Below are 21184 nucleotides of genomic sequence, written 5' to 3'. Positions count from 1 at the left end.
AAAAAAATCTTCGAAACTAAAGTGCGTCGTTTAGCAATTTATTTGAGAAAAACAAGGTCCTTATGACACACACCACCTGACTTGGAATATAATACCACTTTTCCTCTTTTAGAATGGAAAGTAAAAAAAAAAAAAAGAGACGAGATCAAGTTTTCTCTTTATCCAATACTAAAAGGCAAACTATACGCCCCCGATACTGTACCGTCCGCTTTGGTGAAGTAAGTCCAAGGGAAGAAAATCGCTCTATTCCGGCCGATTTTGTTCGAAACGGCCTTACTTCAAATCCGATCGAAGACAGAAGGGTGAAACTCCGATCGATCTTTTCAAAATGAGTTGCTACAGTATCTGGCCAGCAGACGGCGCTTCCTTCTTTCTACAGCTACAACTTCTCCTTCCGCATAGAAGGAAGATGGACGATTTAAAGTGATCATCAAACGGTCCGCGCCGGAACTCCGTTTGCGCTTCTCTCTCCCTTCTTAGAGAAATAATATTTTTGTTTTTTGTTAAGTGAATATTTGGAGTACAGGTGAACCTACACGGATGTGCCTAGCTTCAAACATTACTAAACTCTTTGCTCTGAAATTGTAAGGTCAGTTTCTTCCGAACATTTTCATCATTTCGAGAAGTTTTGTTTGTTTTCCCCCCAATGTTTATCCCTCGCTTGCACTCCTTCTGGTTCAGTTGCTCTTCGTATAAACATATACATTGCATCTCCGATGATCTGTTTTTTTTTTTTTTTTTTTAAATCGTCTGATTCCACTTAATACGAACCTGATTTGATTTTAAATGTGGATGTTTACATAAACATTGACTCAAACAAAATAAAACTTGCAAAAGTAGAATAGAGAAAAAAATAAATTTGTTGGAAAAGTTTCATTTTAGACTAAATATAATCGATTTGTAATTGAGTTACATATTTTTCAAACTTTGTTTCGGACATAACTTTTTTTTGTTGACACTTAAGAACAGAAAATATCGTTTGATTTTTATTAATTATTTCGTTTGATTAATATTTTTATAAAAATAACGACGAGTACCTGAATATGCAACTTTAAATTTGAGCTGAGGAACATTAATTTGCAATATAAATAAGTGATAAAAATGAATATAGAAATATAAATTTTACAATTTTTACACAAGTAAATATAAATTAGGGAATCCATTAAAAATTAAGACATAACTTACCTCGTTTTTCGCAACATGTAAAATATTTTGAAATAAGATAATCTCGTAAGAAATATATAATTTTGATTATAAACTGAAACTACCATTAAAACACTTAAAATCTAAATTATTTACTCTTTATAGGATTTCACATGTTAAGTTATTTTTAGAGTTAAAATGAATTGAAAGAATATGTAGAAAAATATCCGAATAAAAGCTTTGAGAAAATCTTTTGACTTATATAATATTTTAAACGAAATAAACAAACAAAACAAGGAATATTTAAATAAAAAAATTCCTTTTGATGAAAAATTAGTGAAACTTTTTTAATGCATTTTATCAGATATACTATGAATTATAACATAATACTGATTTAAATGAAAACCCTGAAAAAAAAAAACGGGGCTGGTTTCTTATTATAAATTGATACCCGAAAACAAAAACTATATTTTTCATAAAATTTTTTTAAAACTATATGACATTTCTTTACTAAAGCTGAAATGGGAAAGTGGAAGAATGTTTTCCAATATTGAAATGAAATATTCATGCATTTTATTAATTTATTTTAATCTCAAAGAAATGTTGATACGTCATTAAAATTGACATCAGTGATCTAAGATGATAAACTATTACCACTTCTCGTTTTTTCGATCAGGTTATATGACAGGTTATTGACAGGTAATGCATTTTTTTTTATCACAGATGTCAAACAGCTAGTTTCAAATAAGATTATTATTTTTTGTTACAATTACGATGCTTTTGAATTTGTTTTTACTTTAAATTGGTTTCAAAAATTTTATTAGAATGATGCTTTACCAAAACTGAGTTTATGAAGTAATTATACATCTTAAATTAGCACACTCATGCAAAACATTTAAAAAAAAAATTCACAATTAAAGGGAATTATTGAAATAGCTGTTGTAATCAGGGCAGTTTCAGAATATTTGAATTTTTAATGCAAGTTGAAAAAAAATAAGAATAGGAAATGGGAGGATGTGAGATAATGACACAAATTAGTCAAAACTACTTAAAAAAATACTTTTTTTACTCGAGTAATTTTTGAATTCATTTACACGTTAATTTATTATTGTTTCAGAATTTTTTTGAACATTTCCTTTGAATTACGAATTAAATAGATTAAAAAAAAGCAACGAGAAGAGATTTGAAATAATGTTACAAATTATTTAAATCAGTACTGATAACTCAGTTAAAATACATGTACATGTTTATGTGATATTTATCTTGTATCTATGGTATCTCGTTTTTCTTTTTGATTTGAAAGTCTAAGAAAGTTCAAAAGCAATTAACTAGTAAACAGTCTGAGATCATATTTAAAAATAATATACGTATTCTAAATATTTTTTAAAGACAGAATTTCTTAAATATTTTTTTGTTATTAGTTTTAACTATTAAGCTTTTTTATATATATATTTAACTGTTTATATAACTCACGAGTAGTAGTATAAAGAAAGAAAGGAAATTGTCTTAGAAATATTTCAAAATTTATAAAATGAGAAAACTAACTAAAATAACTTAAAAAAGTGTGCATATAAATGCTTACTGTAATCCATATCTTCGATATTTCTTGATTAATCCTCAGAATTTATGGAAAATAATCGTTCGTTATTTGTTTTTCACGAAATTCTTCTACGATTTGAGTAATTTATTAAATCATACTACATTAATTTACTTTTTTATATATGTTTAGTTTACCGATTCTTGTATCAAAATTAATTTATATTTTTTTCACAATGAATCACTTTTAAAACTTTCATGAAATTACTTGCAAAATAAATTAAAATAAATTCAGGCAGAATTTATTATTATTTTTTTAAAAAATATTTTCATGTAATATTTATTTTCAAATTTGAATATTGCTAACTAGTAATAATTGAGTACTAGTTTTATCATAGAAACTTTCAAACTGTTATCTTTTTTGAACTAGACATTAACTTGTTAAAATAAATTTCAATAGGCGCATTAACTTATCTTGGAAATTTCTCTAAAATAAGCTTTGAGGAAATTCGTGGATATACTGGCTTTGAATTTACCAGTTTTGAACAATCTGGAAAATTAAGGCAATTCTCAAAACAAAAATTGTGAATCTAGTAATTTTAAAAAGGAAGAAAAGTCTTTTTTTAAAAATAAAGATATTTACTCTGGTTGAAGCAGAAACTTAAAGTCTTAGGAAAAAAAAGTATTTCTGTGTTTTATTTGTTACTTTAATGTAAATTTGCATGAATGAATAATGTTTTGTTTGTTGGAACATTAATGAATAGTAACTTTTAAATTAGTGTCTATTTTAGCTATTCATGCTTTAAAATATCTATTTTATTGTAATTTGCAACCATTAAAATTTTAAACAATATTGATAAGTTATGGTACATTTTTGTTAAAGGTACCGATATTTGGCACAAAGTTAAGAAGAACGGTAAAGGCCTATATAACTGTTGATTGTTAGAGAGCATAATCAAAGAACTTCTCTTGCTAAAATTGCATAGATGAAACATAGTTCAAATTTATTAAGCTCAAATAAAACTCGCCTTACTGAAATTTGATCTATAGATCAAACCAAGAATTTGACTATAGATCAAAATTTTATGAAAAAAATAAATTTTTCAAAACTTTGAGCTTCTGTGGTTACATTAAATTCTCAAAATCTAAACTTTTAGGTGATTCCGTAATTTTCGATTTTGCTTCTTGTTATAATTTACAACAATTTCTCTTCGAAATCAAATGACTTTTAGCGAAACAGGAACTAGGAACTATTTGTCCATTTGAACGTGTGTCGTCGCTGTGCATTTTGGGCGTTTTCGAAAGTTCTTATAATTTATTTGTACTAAAATAACTTTAGCAGTAGCGTAGGATGGTGCAGGGATTAGAGCGCTTAATTTTCAGGCAGGTCTTATTCAGAGTATTCATTAACTCATATTCCTTTTTTTATGTTGCATTTCTTATCAATTATGTTAATTCATATGTTTTATTAAGCTTGATGCGTTTGGTGAAATATTTCTTCTCAAACAAACAATCCCTTCAATTTAAAGAAATGTTTAATCAGAGCTTTTCCCTATATATAGTTATGTGAATATCGAAGAAAATTTTATGAATTTTCAGTATTCCTTTTGCCCAGTTAAGCTGTTGATTACGCCAGAAAGATAAATAAAACAGTATTTTTTTTAAATTTTATGAAAATAAGGAAGTGTCGATTTTTTCGACACGTTGTTCGAATTTTTATTCTAAAATTACGGTAAAATAACCGGCAGCAGTCTGTCAAATCTAATCAACCGTAAAGTTTACGGTAACGTAAAATTTTTACCTTTACGGCTTTGGAACCTTTAACAGCTAGTATGGTTAAAAGACTATAAATACGAAACAATACATTTTTTAAACCATTTGCAAGTAGCATGGTTTCAAAACTGTGAAATAATTTAACTGGACATGGGAGCTGGACATTTCGTAAGGAAATGGGCATTGAAGTTAAGTTGTGTTTTATCAAATAAGGTGGAATGTAGTTTAATTAGTTTTTCTGGTTGTTTCACTTATCGTAAGAGATGGATTTTTGTATTAAGCAGCTTCATGNCTATGTGTTATTTTTTAATTGCTTGAATACGAATTGCCATGTGTGATTTTTAAATTGCGTAAATAATAAACTCGATGCTTGTTTTTCAAATCGCGTGAATACGAATCGTGTGGCTTTTAAATTGCGAAAGGACTACTCACAACACTTGATTTTTAAAATGCATGAATATGAATCGCGATATATGGTTTTTAAAACGCGTGCATATGAATTGCGAGAAAAGTAGCAACGGATGATATTTTAAACGCCAGAACACGAATCGCGATATGTGATTTTAAATCCCGTAAATACGAAACGCGATGGATTATTTTTAAATCTCGTTAATGTTAATACGAAATGCGATGCGCAATTTTCAGATAGCGTAAATAAAAATTACGATGTATGACTTTTAAATTACATGTGACAACAAAAAGAATAGGTTCGATGTGTGTTGTTAAACTTGCACGTGTTCATGGGACTAAAGAATTATGCCGCTTTTTGAATTAGTTATTTATTTTTTTTTTTTTTGCAAAACGGACCGCGTTTAATATAAACACATCTCGGTTTTTTTTTTCCTGGGAAGGTGTTGATTTGGCTAAGATATGTAATTACTTTTTAAGTTATGAAAAAAAAATTAAAGCTGAATCGAATTTCACGAGTTGTAATATTGTGTGAAAATATCAGGTATATTATAAATCACAAATAAAAATGCAGCAATAACGGGAAAGAAGAAAAAACACTTTCATAAAACCTCTTAAGAAATTCGTGTTAAAATCGGTACAAAGCAAATGATAAAATCGGCGCAAACAGAGCACGTAAAAAATAATTATTTTAATGCGCGATTCAAAACTCGCTTGTTGTCAAAGTAATAAAAATATCATTATCTTTTTAAATCACGGGGAAAACGTAATAACTACTAAAACAATAACCAAAATACTTTAATATTTTAGATGAAATTGGGGTAAATAAAGTCCATCAAAATTTTATGTAATTTAAATGCGAGATTTGAAATTAAAATATCGCAATAGCGTATAAAAAATATCGGTACTTTCAAAACCTTGTAGAAATGTGTAGCAATAATTTCTAAAATAACGATTGAAAAATAATAATTGATTTGCGATAAAATCGTTACAAGTAAGCCATGTCAAAAAATGGTTACCTAAATGAGCGATTCTTTACTCGCGATTCGTAATAATATCGTGTTAAAATATAAAACCGGGCGGAAAGTGTAGCAATAACTGTTGAAGAAAGGATCTAAAGTCATTTAGATTTTCCATGAAGTTTGCACAAATAAAGCGTTTCATAACTTTCAAAAATCGCTATTTCAGAAACTACTTAAAAATGGGTAGCAATAACTACCGAAAAGTCATTGGAATCGGCACATACGAAAAGCGTCAAAAGTGGTAATTAAAATTCGTAAATCGTAATAATGATGTATTAAAAATATTAGGATTTTTAAAACTATTCTGAAATCCGTAGCGTTAACCATCGAAAAACTACATTGATTGAGATTGGGTGCGTCAAAAACTTAAAAGCGTAAATGTAAATTACCGAATTTTTTTTATTATTTTTCAAAAACAAATAAATTTTTTTTTTTTCATTTTGTTCAGATTGCGGCCGCGGGCCGCAAATCGAGTGTTGGCGGGCCGCATTTGGCCCGCGGGCCGTAGGTTGAGCACCCCTAATATAGATCAAAATTTTATGAAACAAATAAATTTTTCAAAACTTTGAGCTTGTGTGGTTACATTAAATTCTCAAAATCTAAACTTTTAGGTGATTCCGCAATTTTCGATTTTGTTTCTTGTTATAATTTACAACAATTTCTCTTTGAAATCAAATGACTTTTAGCGAAACAGGAACTAGGAACTATTTGTCCATTTGAACGTGTGTCGTCGCTGTGCATTTTGGGCGTTTTCGAAAGTTCTTATAATTTATTTGTACTAAAATAACTTTAGCAGTAGCGTAGGATGGTGCAGGGATTAGAGCGCTTAATTTTCAGGCAGGTCTTATTCAGAGTATTCATTAACTCATATTCCTTTTTTTATGTTGCATTTCTTATCAATTATGTTAATTCATATGTTTTATTAAGCTTGATGCGTTTGGTGAAATATTTCTTCTCAAACAAACAATCCCTTCAATTTAAAGAAATGTTTAATCAGAGCTTTTCCCTATATATAGTTATGTGAATATCGAAGAAAATTTTATGAATTTTCAGTATTCCTTTTGCCCAGTTAAGCTGTTGATTACGCCAGAAAGATAAATAAAACAGTATTTTTTTTAAATTTTATGAAAATAAGGAAGTGTCGATTTTTTCGACACGTTGTTCGAATTTTTATTCTAAAATTACGGTAAAATAACCGGCAGCAGTCTGTCAAATCTAATCAACCGTAAAGTTTACGGTAACGTAAAATTTTTACCTTTACGGCTTTGGAACCTTTAACAGCTAGTATGGTTAAAAGACTATAAATACGAAACAATACATTTTTTAAACCATTTGCAAGTAGCATGGTTTCAAAACTGTGAAATAATTTAACTGGACATGGGAGCTGGACATTTCGTAAGGAAATGGGCATTGAAGTTAAGTTGTGTTTTATCAAATAAGGTGGAATGTAGTTTAATTAGTTTTTCTGGTTGTTTCACTTATCGTAAGAGATGGATTTTTGTATTAAGCAGCTTTATGATGCTCTGGGTGAATGAGAGTATCGTATTCTAACAGCCTGGAGTTACAAACTGGGGAGTGCAGGACACTGTGGAAACATTTTATTGTGATGTCGATGCAGGAATTCGGTCCGTCATGAGACTGGCAGATTTGCCCCCTCAGCTCTAATAAATTCGAAAAAAAATGTCTTCTCTCAAAAACAAAAAAAACCATGTGTCAAATAATTTTACATAATGAACATATCCTAAAAGTTTTATGAAAATCAAAGATGTCAAGTATTCGAACCTGCCTGATTTGCTCAGTTTTTTAAAAAATTGGCTCCTAATTTGCTGCATACTTTAATTACTAAGACTATCTTAGATAAGTTTATTAACACTAGATGTGGCTTTTTTTTCTAGTAATGTCTTGTTAAAATATTTTTGGGATCAGTATTGATTTATAAGAAAGAAATTTATTTAGCTTATTTTTTTAAAATGAATTTGATTTTTAATGTAATTTTTTTTAAAGGAAAGGTGGGTAAGATATTCAAAATGAATGTATTTTAAAGATTTGCCCTTAAATTTGTAACTCTTTTTCTAGAAACGACCGAATTTATAAATTCTGTGTTTATAAGATAAAGCTGATGAGGAAGGATCACATCTATGAACGCATAACGCACTAAGGAAAATAGCTCTCCAGTTCCCTCTTCTTGACCGCATGCTAACCATTATTGTTACCGTCATTTATGTAAACAAAGCCTTTTGTTTGGATATTTTGCTTTTTAGTTTTTAAAGTTATCAAAAGAGGGCAGCACAAATCATAGGTGGGAAAATAGCTTTACATCGATATTTAATAAGCATAGAAAATAGTGGAAAGTATACTTCCCACAGTCTTAAAAAGGGTTAACTCAATTAGTTTGGATCTTAGTCGGTGAAAATCAATTCATTCAGTCAAAAGTTATTTGGGGAGTACCAATATATATATTAATACCAAAATTTATATCGACATTCAAATATTTCTACAAAATCCAATTTTACAAAAAATAAAAAAAACCAGCTGAATAGAATCACTTGTTTACCAAAATATGGTTAGAAGGATTTATTTTCTGCAATCTTCTAGAAATCATAAGTGAATCATCACTATTCAATTATTCATAAAAGTGTCATAAAAGATGAAGTACACATTGAATGTATTATTCAACATGTACTTTTACGGATGCCCGCTATTAATGACAGACTGCTTCAAGGAAATGAATTATAAAATCTGGAACTAGTATAACTATGAACGAAAAAAATTTATGATACCAAAATTATAATCGATATTTAAGATTACTCATATAAAAATAATCACATAGATTGGTATCATATTTGTAAATTGATAAGTCAATACAAACGATTGATATTATGTTTGTATTGACAAAATATTTGTTTATTGCCGAAATATTAATGATAATTTGCCAAATTATATCACCTATTATTTTGAGTAAAATTAATATTAAGTGAAGTAGAGTTTTAGTGAAAGATTTTTATTAATAAAGCTTAAAAAGGGTTTTTATTATATGTTTTATTTTAAGCTTATTATATGTTTATTATATGTTTTTTTTATCGAGTTTTATGAAATAATATAATATGTCTATTATATTATTTTATAAAAAGTGTTATAAAAAGCAAAACAGTGTAAGTGCCTTTACAAAATTTATACAATCGATATGAAGTCTTTATGTCGATTTAGAATATTCTTTTGTACAAAAAGTTTATAGGGTTTGTTTTTTACAGGTTCATTGATTTGTTTTCTTACCATTGATATTGAATAAGTATCGTATTTTTTACGCTTATAAGCATAATTTGAGTTAGAGGGAAAAAAATTGAATGCATCATGCATGGAAAGTACAAATTTGAAATAAATATAATGTGAGAAATATAAATTTTTTATTAGTGCTTTAACAATATTAAAGAAAAATCTTTAATTTATGAGTTAATAAGGACGAGAGTATTTGAAAAAAAATTTCGTCAAAACTATTTCATCTTAAGATGGTTTAAAACCATTGTTTTGCTAAAAATGTTAATTTTCACTTTTATTAGAGATTCGAAATATTACGTTTGAAACAGTAATCAGACAATTTCTCTCGTTTATGAACTTGAGAAACGTTGTTTTTAAACTATTCATTTTATATTATTTTTTTTATTAATATTTATTTTCTGCTGTAAAGTTATAAGAAAAATGCACATTTCCACATGAATTTAAACTTTGTAGAGGAAAAGATAATTCGATTTCGTGGCACTACGAGTTTGATACTTTGGTGTTATGTCTGCTTCAAATTGAATAACTTTCAAAACGAGGCTTATGCGAACAAAACATTTCTGTATATTTATTTTAGTTTTAACCTGTGTTGATGATAAATTAAAACTGGCTTTAGTTTCAGTATTCCAAAAGTAAGGAGATGATTTTATTAGATAATAGTCTGATGGTTTAGAAAGAGAAATTCAAATAAAAGTTTTTTTTTCCAATTTGAAAATATTTTAAAAATGTTTTATTTTTTATGTTAATGAAATGAACGTTTCACTTACGGTTCAAATCAAATGCTCATTTTAATCTGCCGGATTTATCTGAAAGCATATTCATGACTATAAAATATCACTATAAAAATAAATCCTGAGAGGTTTGTTAAATTTTCTTCCCATTCTGAGTATAAAGCCATCCATGGTTTTTCAGAAAGTTTTAATTCAATTGCTGACAGTCGAAAACGTATCTTTTTTAATTATATATAACGCGTTTTAATTTTATAGTAAACGAGCGGTAGCTATTTTCGAAACTATTTCAAAAGACACACTATTTATTTTATGCGCTTATTTGAGAAATGTATTCCTATATATTTCTACAAGACATACTGACGCATATAGCCGCAAGTTTTTTTTGTGCGTGTTTGGTTTTAAATTTTTAATTTTTTCATTTCTGTCTGAGATTGCATGCAAAAGTGGAGGCTTCTTTTCGAAAAAAAAGAAAAATCAGTAACTATTCTAAACATTATTGTAAGAAATAGAAAGATAATAAAGGGAAACATATGCATTTTATATTTACTTAGTATGATTATCAAGAACCTAAGAATATTTAATAAAATTAAAGAAAAAATGTATTCAGAATGTAATAGAATGAATATTTTCAGAAAAGATTACATTGCAGAGATAAAAAGATAATAAAATTGCCTAGATAGAAGCAATATAAACAACAATTCAAACATGATTGGAAAAATCTAGCATAGAACAGTGAAGATATATCTTTATTAGTATATGAACACTTTTAAAAGCTCAAAAGATAATATTCATTGTTAATAAATTTGGAAAACTTTGAAAGATCTTAAAGAGTTTTATTAGATAGGAGCTGCAATAAATGTTTGACTCATAAAGCTCCAAGATGAAAGGGTGAAAATTTATTGGTATTGTAAAATTTAAAATAATGCATTATTATTTGGATGCTTGAATATTTTACATTTTAAAACTTAATTAGGTATAGGGGGGTAATTTGTTTGCAATACTTTGCAAGAATAAAGAACCCTTGTTTTCAATAAGTTTAAATATCTTTAGGTTATAAATTATGTTTTATATTTTCATATTATAATAAAGAGTTGGGCAGATTTTGAACTGGGAGTACTTTTGCACATCTTAAATTTAATTATTGAAATTAATCGCTTAGATATAGTTATAAACATGTAATTGTTTATCGAAACCAACAAGATAAGTCAAGTTTAGTCTACTTTTCTAACTTTTACAAGTTAACTTTTTTTTTCAATGTTGTAACCTAAACAAGGCAAGCATTGTTTTTAACTCATAAATCTAAAATTTAGAAATTAGTGTTGTGAGTTTTTAGCAAAATTAATTTTCTTTATATTGATGGATATAAAAATGAAAGTTGTTGTTATTATACTTATTTTTCATTACGCTTATTTTATTAAAATACTTATCTATGATAGAGCGGTTTTCGATAGGACTCAATTGTATAGTAGAGGGAATCTTTGATCAACTAGAAATACAATACATCAGAATGCGTCAAAACGTAATAAATTTTTAACTTTTAAAATGTAATTGCATTTGAACAATGAAAAAGAATGCAACTACTTAAACTTTATCGTAAGGCTAACCGTGGGAGGTTTCTATATTTTTTCTCTCCATGTGATGCAAATGCAAGTTAGTTCTATCTAAAGGTTCTCCATCTTTACTGTTGGAGACCTTCGTAGCTTCAAAATTACGAGGTTACGGAGTAGTTAACCATTGATGGCTATTTATTGGTTGTTCAAGGTCACTGATATTCACTCGCATTGTATAACATTTACATGATGTGATAATATTTTTTTTTAATCTCTGAGGACAAATAAAACAATTTTTTCTAGTTTCAAACTAAAAAATATTCCCTATTTTCTGGCATAAATTACAGACAGTCATGTCAGCAAATGCCAGCAATTTGTAGGCTTAATTTTTTTAAAATTGAAGTAGAATACTATAAATTTTTCCTATTGCGAAATTCCAAAATGTTTTTTAAAAAATAATGTAAATAAAATTTATGTTTGAGTTGTAAAATTTAAAATTAATTTACTTTTATTAAATCTTTGATGGCTATTTAACTGAAAACTGCAGTTCTTATATTATTACATTTATTAAGATAGGTATTTTTAATAATCTTTGGTTTTTTTAAAAAATATTATGCGAAGTGTTTCTTTTTATCAAACGTTCTCTATGCACGGTAAAGTACAATTTAAACTTCCAAATGAAAGTTTTACTTCTAATGTAATATTCAACATTAATCAGACTTAAAAGATTGGATGTCAAAATTCTTTTATGGGTTTTAAATAATTAAAAATTATTTTTCAAAATATAGACAACTCTTTACTATTTTTTCAAGTTATTCCGATATTTAATAATTGGTATAAGATTAAGTCCCCCTCCTCAACTGTGAATCTGAACATATGAAGTTGTATTGATTTAGAGTTTGGTTACAATTCAAATATTTTATTAACGAAGCAACTGAAATTAAAAAAATTATATATAAAAGTAGCTTTTTTTATAGTTATAATCCATGACTTATACTATTCTAAAAACACTACGCATTAATGTTAAAAAAAAGGAAAAAAAATAACCGGATTAACAGTTTGACCCTAAACTACTGAAAGAAAAAACAGTTATAAAAAAGTACTTTGTAAATTGAACGAGTATTTTATACGATTCTATTATTACTGATATTCAAATATATGAAACTAAACCAAAATTATGTTTAAAAGTCAAGTGCTTTATAATTTACAGTATTTGTGATTAATTACCGTCATTACGTGAATTTTTATGAATACTCATTATTATTGAAAAAGTAAATCTTAATTAAAAATTAAACTGAGAAAACTGAGAAAAAAAAGGTATGATCAGTAAAATTTGCCTTATTTCTGGCTTGATGAGAACACCAAAATGCTTGGTAATTTTTACAGAAGCTCTGTGGTAGTGATTTTCGTAAAACTTACAATAAAATATTGTTTTATAATATGTGATAAAATTTGGTTTTTAACGTGGAACAGACCTCATTTTTCCGTGAAATTCTCCTTCTGGAGAAATCTCAGATTATAAGGAACTCAGATTATAAGATTATAAGGATAAAAGTAATGATATAAACTAATAAATACAATGTAAAATTATAAAATGTAAAATTATAATATAATGAAAAATTATAAATTTATAAAATTAACTTTTATGTCTAGCAGTAATTAAACAACGGATTAACAGCATTAATTCATTACCTAAATTCATAAACTAAATAGTTCTAAGAGAAAAAAATAATTCTTAATTTAAAATTTTGAATATTTTATTTATTTATAAACTGAACAGCATAGGGTTTTGTATGGAAAAGTATATTGGTTTATGGGAAGGGATTGAACTCTGCTGTCATAAATGTAGCCTTTTGTCAAAATTTTCAATGACCGTTTTTTATAAATGTGGTTGAATTTCGTTGATATAACCCTTAGTTTTGTCCTTCAAAGCATTGCTGACAATCAGCTTGCTGGAGTAAGTTTTAAACTTCAAAAAAGTCCAACAAAATTAAATTAAATGATCTAGGCAATCAATTTCAATCCCATAAACTGAGAATTATAATATAACTGGGAAAAGCCATTGTGGCTCAGGGCACACGCCTCCCAAAGAGGTGACCGGCGTTCGAATCCCGGCAATGATTGGTCGAAGCCAAATCAATCCGTACCCATCTCTCACCAATCACAGTGCTGACGTAAAATATCCTCAGTAGTTGACGAATCACGGGTTAGAGTCCCCTTGCTGCCGGGCTAACTGAGGGAGATTTCCGTGGTTTCCCTCTACATGTAACGCAAATGCGGGTTAGTTCCATCAAAAAGTCCTCCACGAAGGCAAATTTCTGCTAATACTTAATCTAGGAGTTCCTTTGTCTTTTGCTATAGGATCAAAATTACATGACTACTATATATATATATAAACAACACTACCAGAAAATGTCAGAAAGATGTTCGAAATATTGCTCAATGATGATATGGCATTGCTCATTCGTGTTGCGGTCCATTTTTTTAATATCCCTGTACTAAAAGTATTTCCTCTGTTTTTTTTCTTCGTTGGCAACTTTGGATAGCAGAAACGACGCAGAATTCAAATCTTACATAAATTTGGGGACACTCTTTATTTCTTTCCTGATTCAAAAGAACAATTAAGAGAACAATTTAAATAGCAGACTCATTCTATTTATCTCCTACATTAAAATGATTATTTTTTATTCAATTTGAACTTGCCTATTCCTGAATATTGGCTATAAAATGAACGAAGAAAAAAATTGATGAAACCTATATTTCGTTTCTTAAAAAGAAGGTTGAACTAAAAATTCGTAGAATAGTTAGCAGGAAAGTTTCTTAATAGGAAAATTCTTTATATCATACGCTATCCTCATGACAACATTCTTACTAGGAATTTCAAAAAAAGAAAATAACTTTTATGAAATTCAACGCTGCTTCCAATTTCTATTAAGTTTAATATCTTAAGGAACTGTATCTTTCGAAGGGAAATTAATTTACTTTTTATGAGAAAGAGTGTCCGGTCCCCTTGTAATGACTCGTTGCTATAGGAACAGTCATAATCACCCATTATACGCTCTAGTTTCACGTAATTTATTTTAACATCTTCTTGATAAGCGAGAACTAGTTTCAGCAACTGATATGAAGTTGCGCATGAGAAGAAAAAGTTTTTCCTATATACAGTCATTAGGAAAAGCAAATACGCTTGAATTCATTATTTTATGCTAATGAATTTGCGCATATAGTAACCAGTGCTAATGATTTCCCCTACTTAGTTTAAGTTCGGATATCTAAAACACTGCAAGCATAACAGCTTATTATATAAAAACGAGTTTTTACTTTTAACTAGTAATATTTAAAAAAAAAAATTTTTTTTTCTCGTCATTATATAATATTTAAATATGCATCAGGAACATGGGAGATTTGACCCAAATTTTACTAGAGTACTTCTCTAATTTTTTTTAACACGTTTGATTTATTTGATAGTTTACAATATTTGTCCTCCTTTTATTATATTACTTTTACTTAAAATATAAATTACCCTTTTTGTAAATGATTTCCCAAATGAGTATAAACTATATCATACTTCCTTACTTAAGGGTAAATTGATCTCTTAAGATAGAGATTTGATAAGATAAGGGCGTGAACCAAAAGAGTAATTAAAACTCTTACAGCAACAATTGGGTACTTACAACTCAAGATGAAAGAACCGCGATGGCTCAGGGGATAGAGCGTTAGCCTTGCAGTCGATACGAATTCTGCATCCGGCTTGCACCTACTACAGTGCTGATGAAATATCCTCAGTGGTAGACGGATCATGGGTTAGAGTCCCCTTGCCGTCAGGCTAACCGTGGGAGGTTCTTGTGGTCTTCCTCTCCATGTAACGCAATTGCAGGTTAGCTCCGTCAAAAGGCCCTCCACGAAGGCAAATTTCTTCCAATACTCGATTCAGGTGTTCGATTACAAGGCTACGGAGTTAAACATTAGTAGTCGTAAACCCATAAATTGGGGTCGGTAGTTCAACGATGGTTATGAAAAAAAAAAAAAAGAACTCAAGATAAAAAATACTGCTGAAATCAGCTGATTGTGTATGGATGGTTGACTAAATGTAAGCAATTAAAAGCTACTTAAAACCAGAAGAGATTTCAAAAACTTCCGGTGTATCCCTCCGCTTGTGTTATACTTACGAGGTGATATGTGAACAGGTTTCATGTTCTAGGAAGTTTTATTATTGTAAGTTGTGTTTAAATGTACGCGTAATTTTACCATTGATAAAAGTTTTCTGTAATTTATGAATTCTAACAAGTCGTGAGCTTAAAACAAATTAAAAAAAACAAACAAATTTATCCTTTATTTGGCTATATTTGTGTAAAATAGCACCGTTTGTTATATTTTGGGTAGCAACATAGCAAGCTTGCGGAGTATTCAGTTGTTGTTTGTTTCGTTGAAAGTTAGATTGAAAGAGCGCGTTATATTGAAAACACTACATGTATAATAATATTGGATGGTCAGTTTTTCCAAGCTTAGGAGTGAAAATCAGTCGGAAGTAAATAACCAAAAGTTTTACGACCCTAAGCGCTTAGCTTTACACGGTCAACAACTATTCATAAATAAGACAGCGAGTTACTATTAGGCTTGGTTTCTTATCAGGCTAAATCCGTTTTCAGATCAAATTTAGTTCGGTACCTGCCAGTGACGTCACGCTTGGGTGTCGCACCTGATCGGCTGCTAAATCGTGACGTCAGCAAATGCCACAATTTATCAGTCAATGAGGTTCGACACTAACCTGTGACGTCACTGGCTGGTACCCATTTAAATTTATAAAGAAATGATTGAAATCATAGTTGAAATAATAATACAACAGAAGTATAAAAACTTATTTATTGACGGAAAGTAACGAAATTGAATAAATTCAGAATTGAATTTTGTGTGCATTTGAAATCTGAACCATTTAATAATAATTCTGTTATTTATTTTATGTTCGTTACCTGGTTTTATAATATTTGTTAGTTTTTTTTCTTTTTTCCTGTTAATGTCTCTTCTCAATTACCTCTTCCTGCTAAAAATTTTGATTTAGTCAATGATTTAATTTAGCCTTCCTTAGCCATTTTGTAAAACAGCTTAAAAGGTACATTAAAACAAAGAATGTGAAACATTAGGTATGCTGGTGTTTAATATATTAATCTAAGTAAATAGGGAGTTCATTTTTTTGATTATATATTAATGGTAGACGCAAAAAAGAAAAGAACTTTTCTCCAGGAGCGTGATACCATATGGAATTTCCCCAAGATTTTCCTTGAAAATGGCAGATAGACAAAGACAACGTAGAATTTGAGAGCTACATAAATGTTTAAACATAAAAAAAAAGATAGTGTTCGTCAACCCCCCTCCTGTGTTTCTCATATATTCGAAACTTTACTAGATATGTTTACGAATTAGTAGTATTATATTCCAAAATATATAAAAAATACTTATTTTTCAAAATTTCTTATGTATCCAAAATTTTACTAGATATGCTTACGAATTAGTAATATTATATTCCAAAATATGAAAAAAATGCTTATTTTTTAAAATTTCTTATGTATCCAAAATGTTACTAGTTATGTTTACGAATTAGTAGTATTATATTCCAAAATATATATAAAAAATACTTATTTTTTTTAAATTTTTCATATATCCAAAATGTTACTAGATATGCTTACGAATTAACAGTATTATATTCCAAAATATATAAAAAAATAATTTTTAAATTTTTTTTTTAGATTTCTGATCTCAGAGATCAGGAAAAATTCTAACTCATCTTTCAAAATTATTTACACTATATGATTTCGAATAATTATTTTACAGCCGTCAAGTGGAACTAAAGCATTTTAAATAATGTTTTATTTGACAAACTGAATTTAGAAATTTTAGAAATAAATAATTTCGACTTACCTGAATGTTCTTCTGGAACATTCAAAACTCTTAAAATTCCGATCAGAATTGGCCTCATTTGATAAATTTGTTGGCTTAAAAGTAATGTTGATAAGTGTAAAACAAAACTTCTTCCCAAAACTTTAGAAGCACTGGATGATAAATTATTTTTAAACGAAATATTTAATCCTAATAACCAACGCTAGTTAGGAATTAGCATTCTACAATTTCCTGTTCAGCCTTTACCTACTCAGAGCATCAATCTAAGGTTAAATCTGAAATTTCAGAGGAGTGGAACCTCTCCCTGCCATCTCTGGTAAAGAGCCGGGCATTTCGTTTTCAACTGTGACAGAGCCTCACGAACGACATTTTCAAGATTGGCAAGTGGACACAAAAAGAGTCTCTCGTTCTTTGAGAGATATTTGCAGTCTACTCTGAAAGTCAAGCTCACCCGGCCTCTAAAGAACACATTTTGGACAGCTTGGATCTTTCCAGGGGGGACTTCTTCCCTTCTGGTTCTTGACTTTCAGAGGGTTAAATCTCTAATGGATCTTGTGTGACTTCGTCAGACCGTTCGAGGATAAGCAACAATAACAGCATTTATTATAAGAGTCACCTTAAAAGAGACTTTATTTAGTATTTAACTCAAGAGACTTTATTTAGTATTCTTGTGTGACTTCGTCAGACCGTTCGAGGATAAGCAACAATAACAGCAGTTAACATTTATTATAAGAGTCACCTTAAAAGAGACTTTATTTAGTACTTAACGTTTCATGTTTTGAATATGGGAAGTATATGAAGTCATAATATTAATTTTTTAATAATTTTATTATTTGTTCTAGGGCGTTAAAAAAAGGAGTGATGGGCCCTTGAGATGTCGTTGCCCTCCAGACAGAGGTCCCTGCGCGAGCGAATTCAATCAGCCTCACGTGGAATCGGTATCTCGTGGCAGTAAGTATATCTTATTTCACTTTACTTCACTTAATTTAAGATGATTTAGATTTTATTTTGTATTTATAAAAGATGCATAAAATGGTTTCTTTTGTTGAAACTTAATGTCTTCAAAACAAACCAAAAGAATACAAATAAAGTAAGAATTACTAAAGTAAAATTGATGTTGTGTATTAAGTGCCTATTCATTGGGATAACTGTGCGGGTTGAGTTGTAATACATGAAGAGCTTAGTGGAAGAACCGGCTAAGTGACATTTTTAAAAAAAATCAGATTTCCCATGAAACATCTTACTGTAGTCATATTTAAATATATAACATTCATTTATATAGCTAAATCTATTAATTCTAAAGATACTAAATGGAAGAACCAGCTGAAGGACATTATTTGAGTATTTTTTGAGTGAAAGAACCGGTCAAGTGATTCGGCGACAAATAATCAATAAACTAGAAAATCTTTTGCTTGGTATAGAACGCTAAGGCGTGGAGAGAAAAAAATGGGGGAAAATGAAGAACTTGAAAAAGCAGCTTCCATATATTAAGGAAGAGTTTACATTATTTTACGAATCAATAATTAAAAAAGACAAGAAAAAATTACTCTTAAATAGCTTTAACATACAAGTTTTTTGTTTGCTTCTGGTTCACATTACTTTGTGTTTCAGAGACACAAAAAGGGGGAACATATACTTTAGCACTCATTTACTCAAATTCACTAAAATGTCATTTAGCCAGTTCTTCCACTAAGCTCTTCATTTACGTTTAGTTAACTGTTCTTTTGCTGATTTAAATTCAAAAGATTATCCGTTCGTATAGTATCGGTAAAGTATTTGCTTTTCAAAAGTTTATCCGTTGTATCTAATAATACAAAGTCAACAAAAAAGGCAAAGAATAACAAGAAAAAGGAAGCTGCGCACTAATGTTTCTATAGAGTAGGCAAATTTATAGTAGATCTAAGAAAAGAATTTGTAACACTGTGATATTATTTTGTTAAAAATGTTGATAAAACTATTAATGACATTTGTAATTATTTTCGAGAAATACATTAGGATTGTAGCAAATTTTGACTACCACGAATTAGCTTAGGAGCAACAAGCGAAAAATCAAAGCTATAAAATAAGTACCCTATTCAAAAGCAACGAGAAAAAAAAGTATGTTTTTAAGTACTAATCTAGAGAAAAAACTTAAACGATGGCTAAAAGTACAGAATCAGTTATACTGCGCCGCTTTATTCACCAAAAATGATTATAAAGTTCTAAATTAGAAATGATTATAAAGTAATCGCAGGTACTTTTTTTTAGGAAGTTTAAGCTGCTCGCACAAATCTTTCAAAAAAAGAGTATTTTTTTCTCGATCAGCGTCGTTATTAGTTGTAAGATAAAGTACACTGTAAAAAATTTCTGATAAAATTATGGAAAAAGTAACGGCATTCAGGATGCCGGTACTTTCTACAGTAAAATAACATACATGATGTATTGTAATTTTTACAGTAATATTTACTGTAAAATCACTGTAGTTTAAAAATTATTACTATGAAAACTACACTATAAAATTGTACGGTGAAAATGTTTATATTGTAAAATGGGTTTCACGGATGATACATCTAAGGTGCCTGTACCACAGTAATTTGAAGTTTATGAGGCTGTTTTTTCCTAGAAAAAAGTTTTTTTTTAATTCAAAAGTCAGTATTTATTATTTATTTTTTTTACTTTCCATCAATATCGATCTAAGAAAACACCATTTTGTCTGTATTGCTGATTGACATGTAAGTGTTTGAGGAGAGTATTTGAAATTATCCATATTGATTTTATGCAATGTTCCCATTTGTCTCTGTAGATGAAACTAATGGATTCTACCACGGAATATGCAATGAAAAAAAATGTTATTTCATTTTTGGCATAATAATTTTAGTTATTGATTTTTGAGCTTTAATTTGAAACTTGCATTAATGGTAGATGCATAAATGCAATATGTTGAAGCCAAATTAGAAGGAAATGATTGATGCATATGAGATTCTTTGAATAGTTAGTAATATTTTTGTTTGTTTTTGTATTGCTTTGATTCATATAAAATTCAATAATTTAATTATCTTTAAAGCTGTTTCGGAGAAAAAAAGGTGAGGCGATCACTTTAAGCTTTTGTTAATCCTGATGGTAGTTTTTCAAGGCATTTATCAAAAACAACCTATTATATTTTACTTATAATTTTTTTATATGAATTTAATTAAAGTTATTTTAATCCTACTTAAGTAATTATAATTAACAATTAATTAATATATTATAATTAATAAGTAATTAATATATTATAATTAATAATTAATTAACATATTATAATTATAATTAATTAATAATAGATTTTAACTATAATTAATTAACTAGCTATAATTAAAATTATTTCAATTATAAGTATTTAATTTATAAGTATTTAATTGTAATTAATAATTAATATTTTTTATTTATAATTGATATATTTTAATTATAATTAATTAATTATAATTGATATATTTTAATTATAATTAATCAATTATAATTGATATATTTTAATTATAATTAATTAATTATAATTGATATATTTTAATTATAATGAATTAAAAATAAATTTTAATTATAATTAATTAATAATAAATTTTAATTATAATTAATTAGTTAGTTATAATTCAAATTACTTTAAGTATAATTAAAATTTTTTTTTGTTTTTTTTTTTTGAAAAACTGAAATGCTGCCATTTTGCCTGTATAGGTTGAGTAAATTAGCGAGAAATTGTAAAGTAAAATCATTCCAGATTATGAACAAGTATTAATTCTACACAGGCATAAACCATATCGATCGGCCAATAACGGCATTAAAGCAACTTAACTTAAACCTTTATTTTCTTCCACAACCAATGCAATCTTCGTATTTAACA

The 21184-nt window shown here is 28.3% G+C and overlaps 1 protein-coding gene across 2 annotated transcripts in view; it reads left to right on the top strand.

Moving 5' to 3' along the window:
- The first annotated feature begins 316 nt into the window (after window positions 1-316).
- The window catches only part of LOC107441582 (oxidation resistance protein 1), a 156152-nt gene continuing 135284 nt past the window's right edge, over window positions 317-21184 (top strand). Inside the window, exons 1-2 of one of the 2 annotated variants that reach the window (XM_016054904.3) lie at window positions 317-589; window positions 18177-18285. In XM_016054904.3, coding sequence (XP_015910390.2) covers window positions 18209-18285 — 77 coding nt within the window. In that variant the 5' untranslated portion in view covers window positions 317-589; window positions 18177-18208. The remainder of the gene's footprint in view (window positions 590-18176; window positions 18286-21184) is intronic. The other variant, XM_043051248.2, reaches the window with a different exon arrangement.

Source organism: Parasteatoda tepidariorum, chromosome 2 (assembly GCF_043381705.1).
Source record: "Parasteatoda tepidariorum isolate YZ-2023 chromosome 2, CAS_Ptep_4.0, whole genome shotgun sequence".
Taxonomy (NCBI): Eukaryota; Metazoa; Arthropoda; class Arachnida; order Araneae; family Theridiidae; genus Parasteatoda; species Parasteatoda tepidariorum.
Note: the sequence above shows the minus strand (reverse complement) of the source record. Positions and strands in the feature narration are given on the sequence as shown.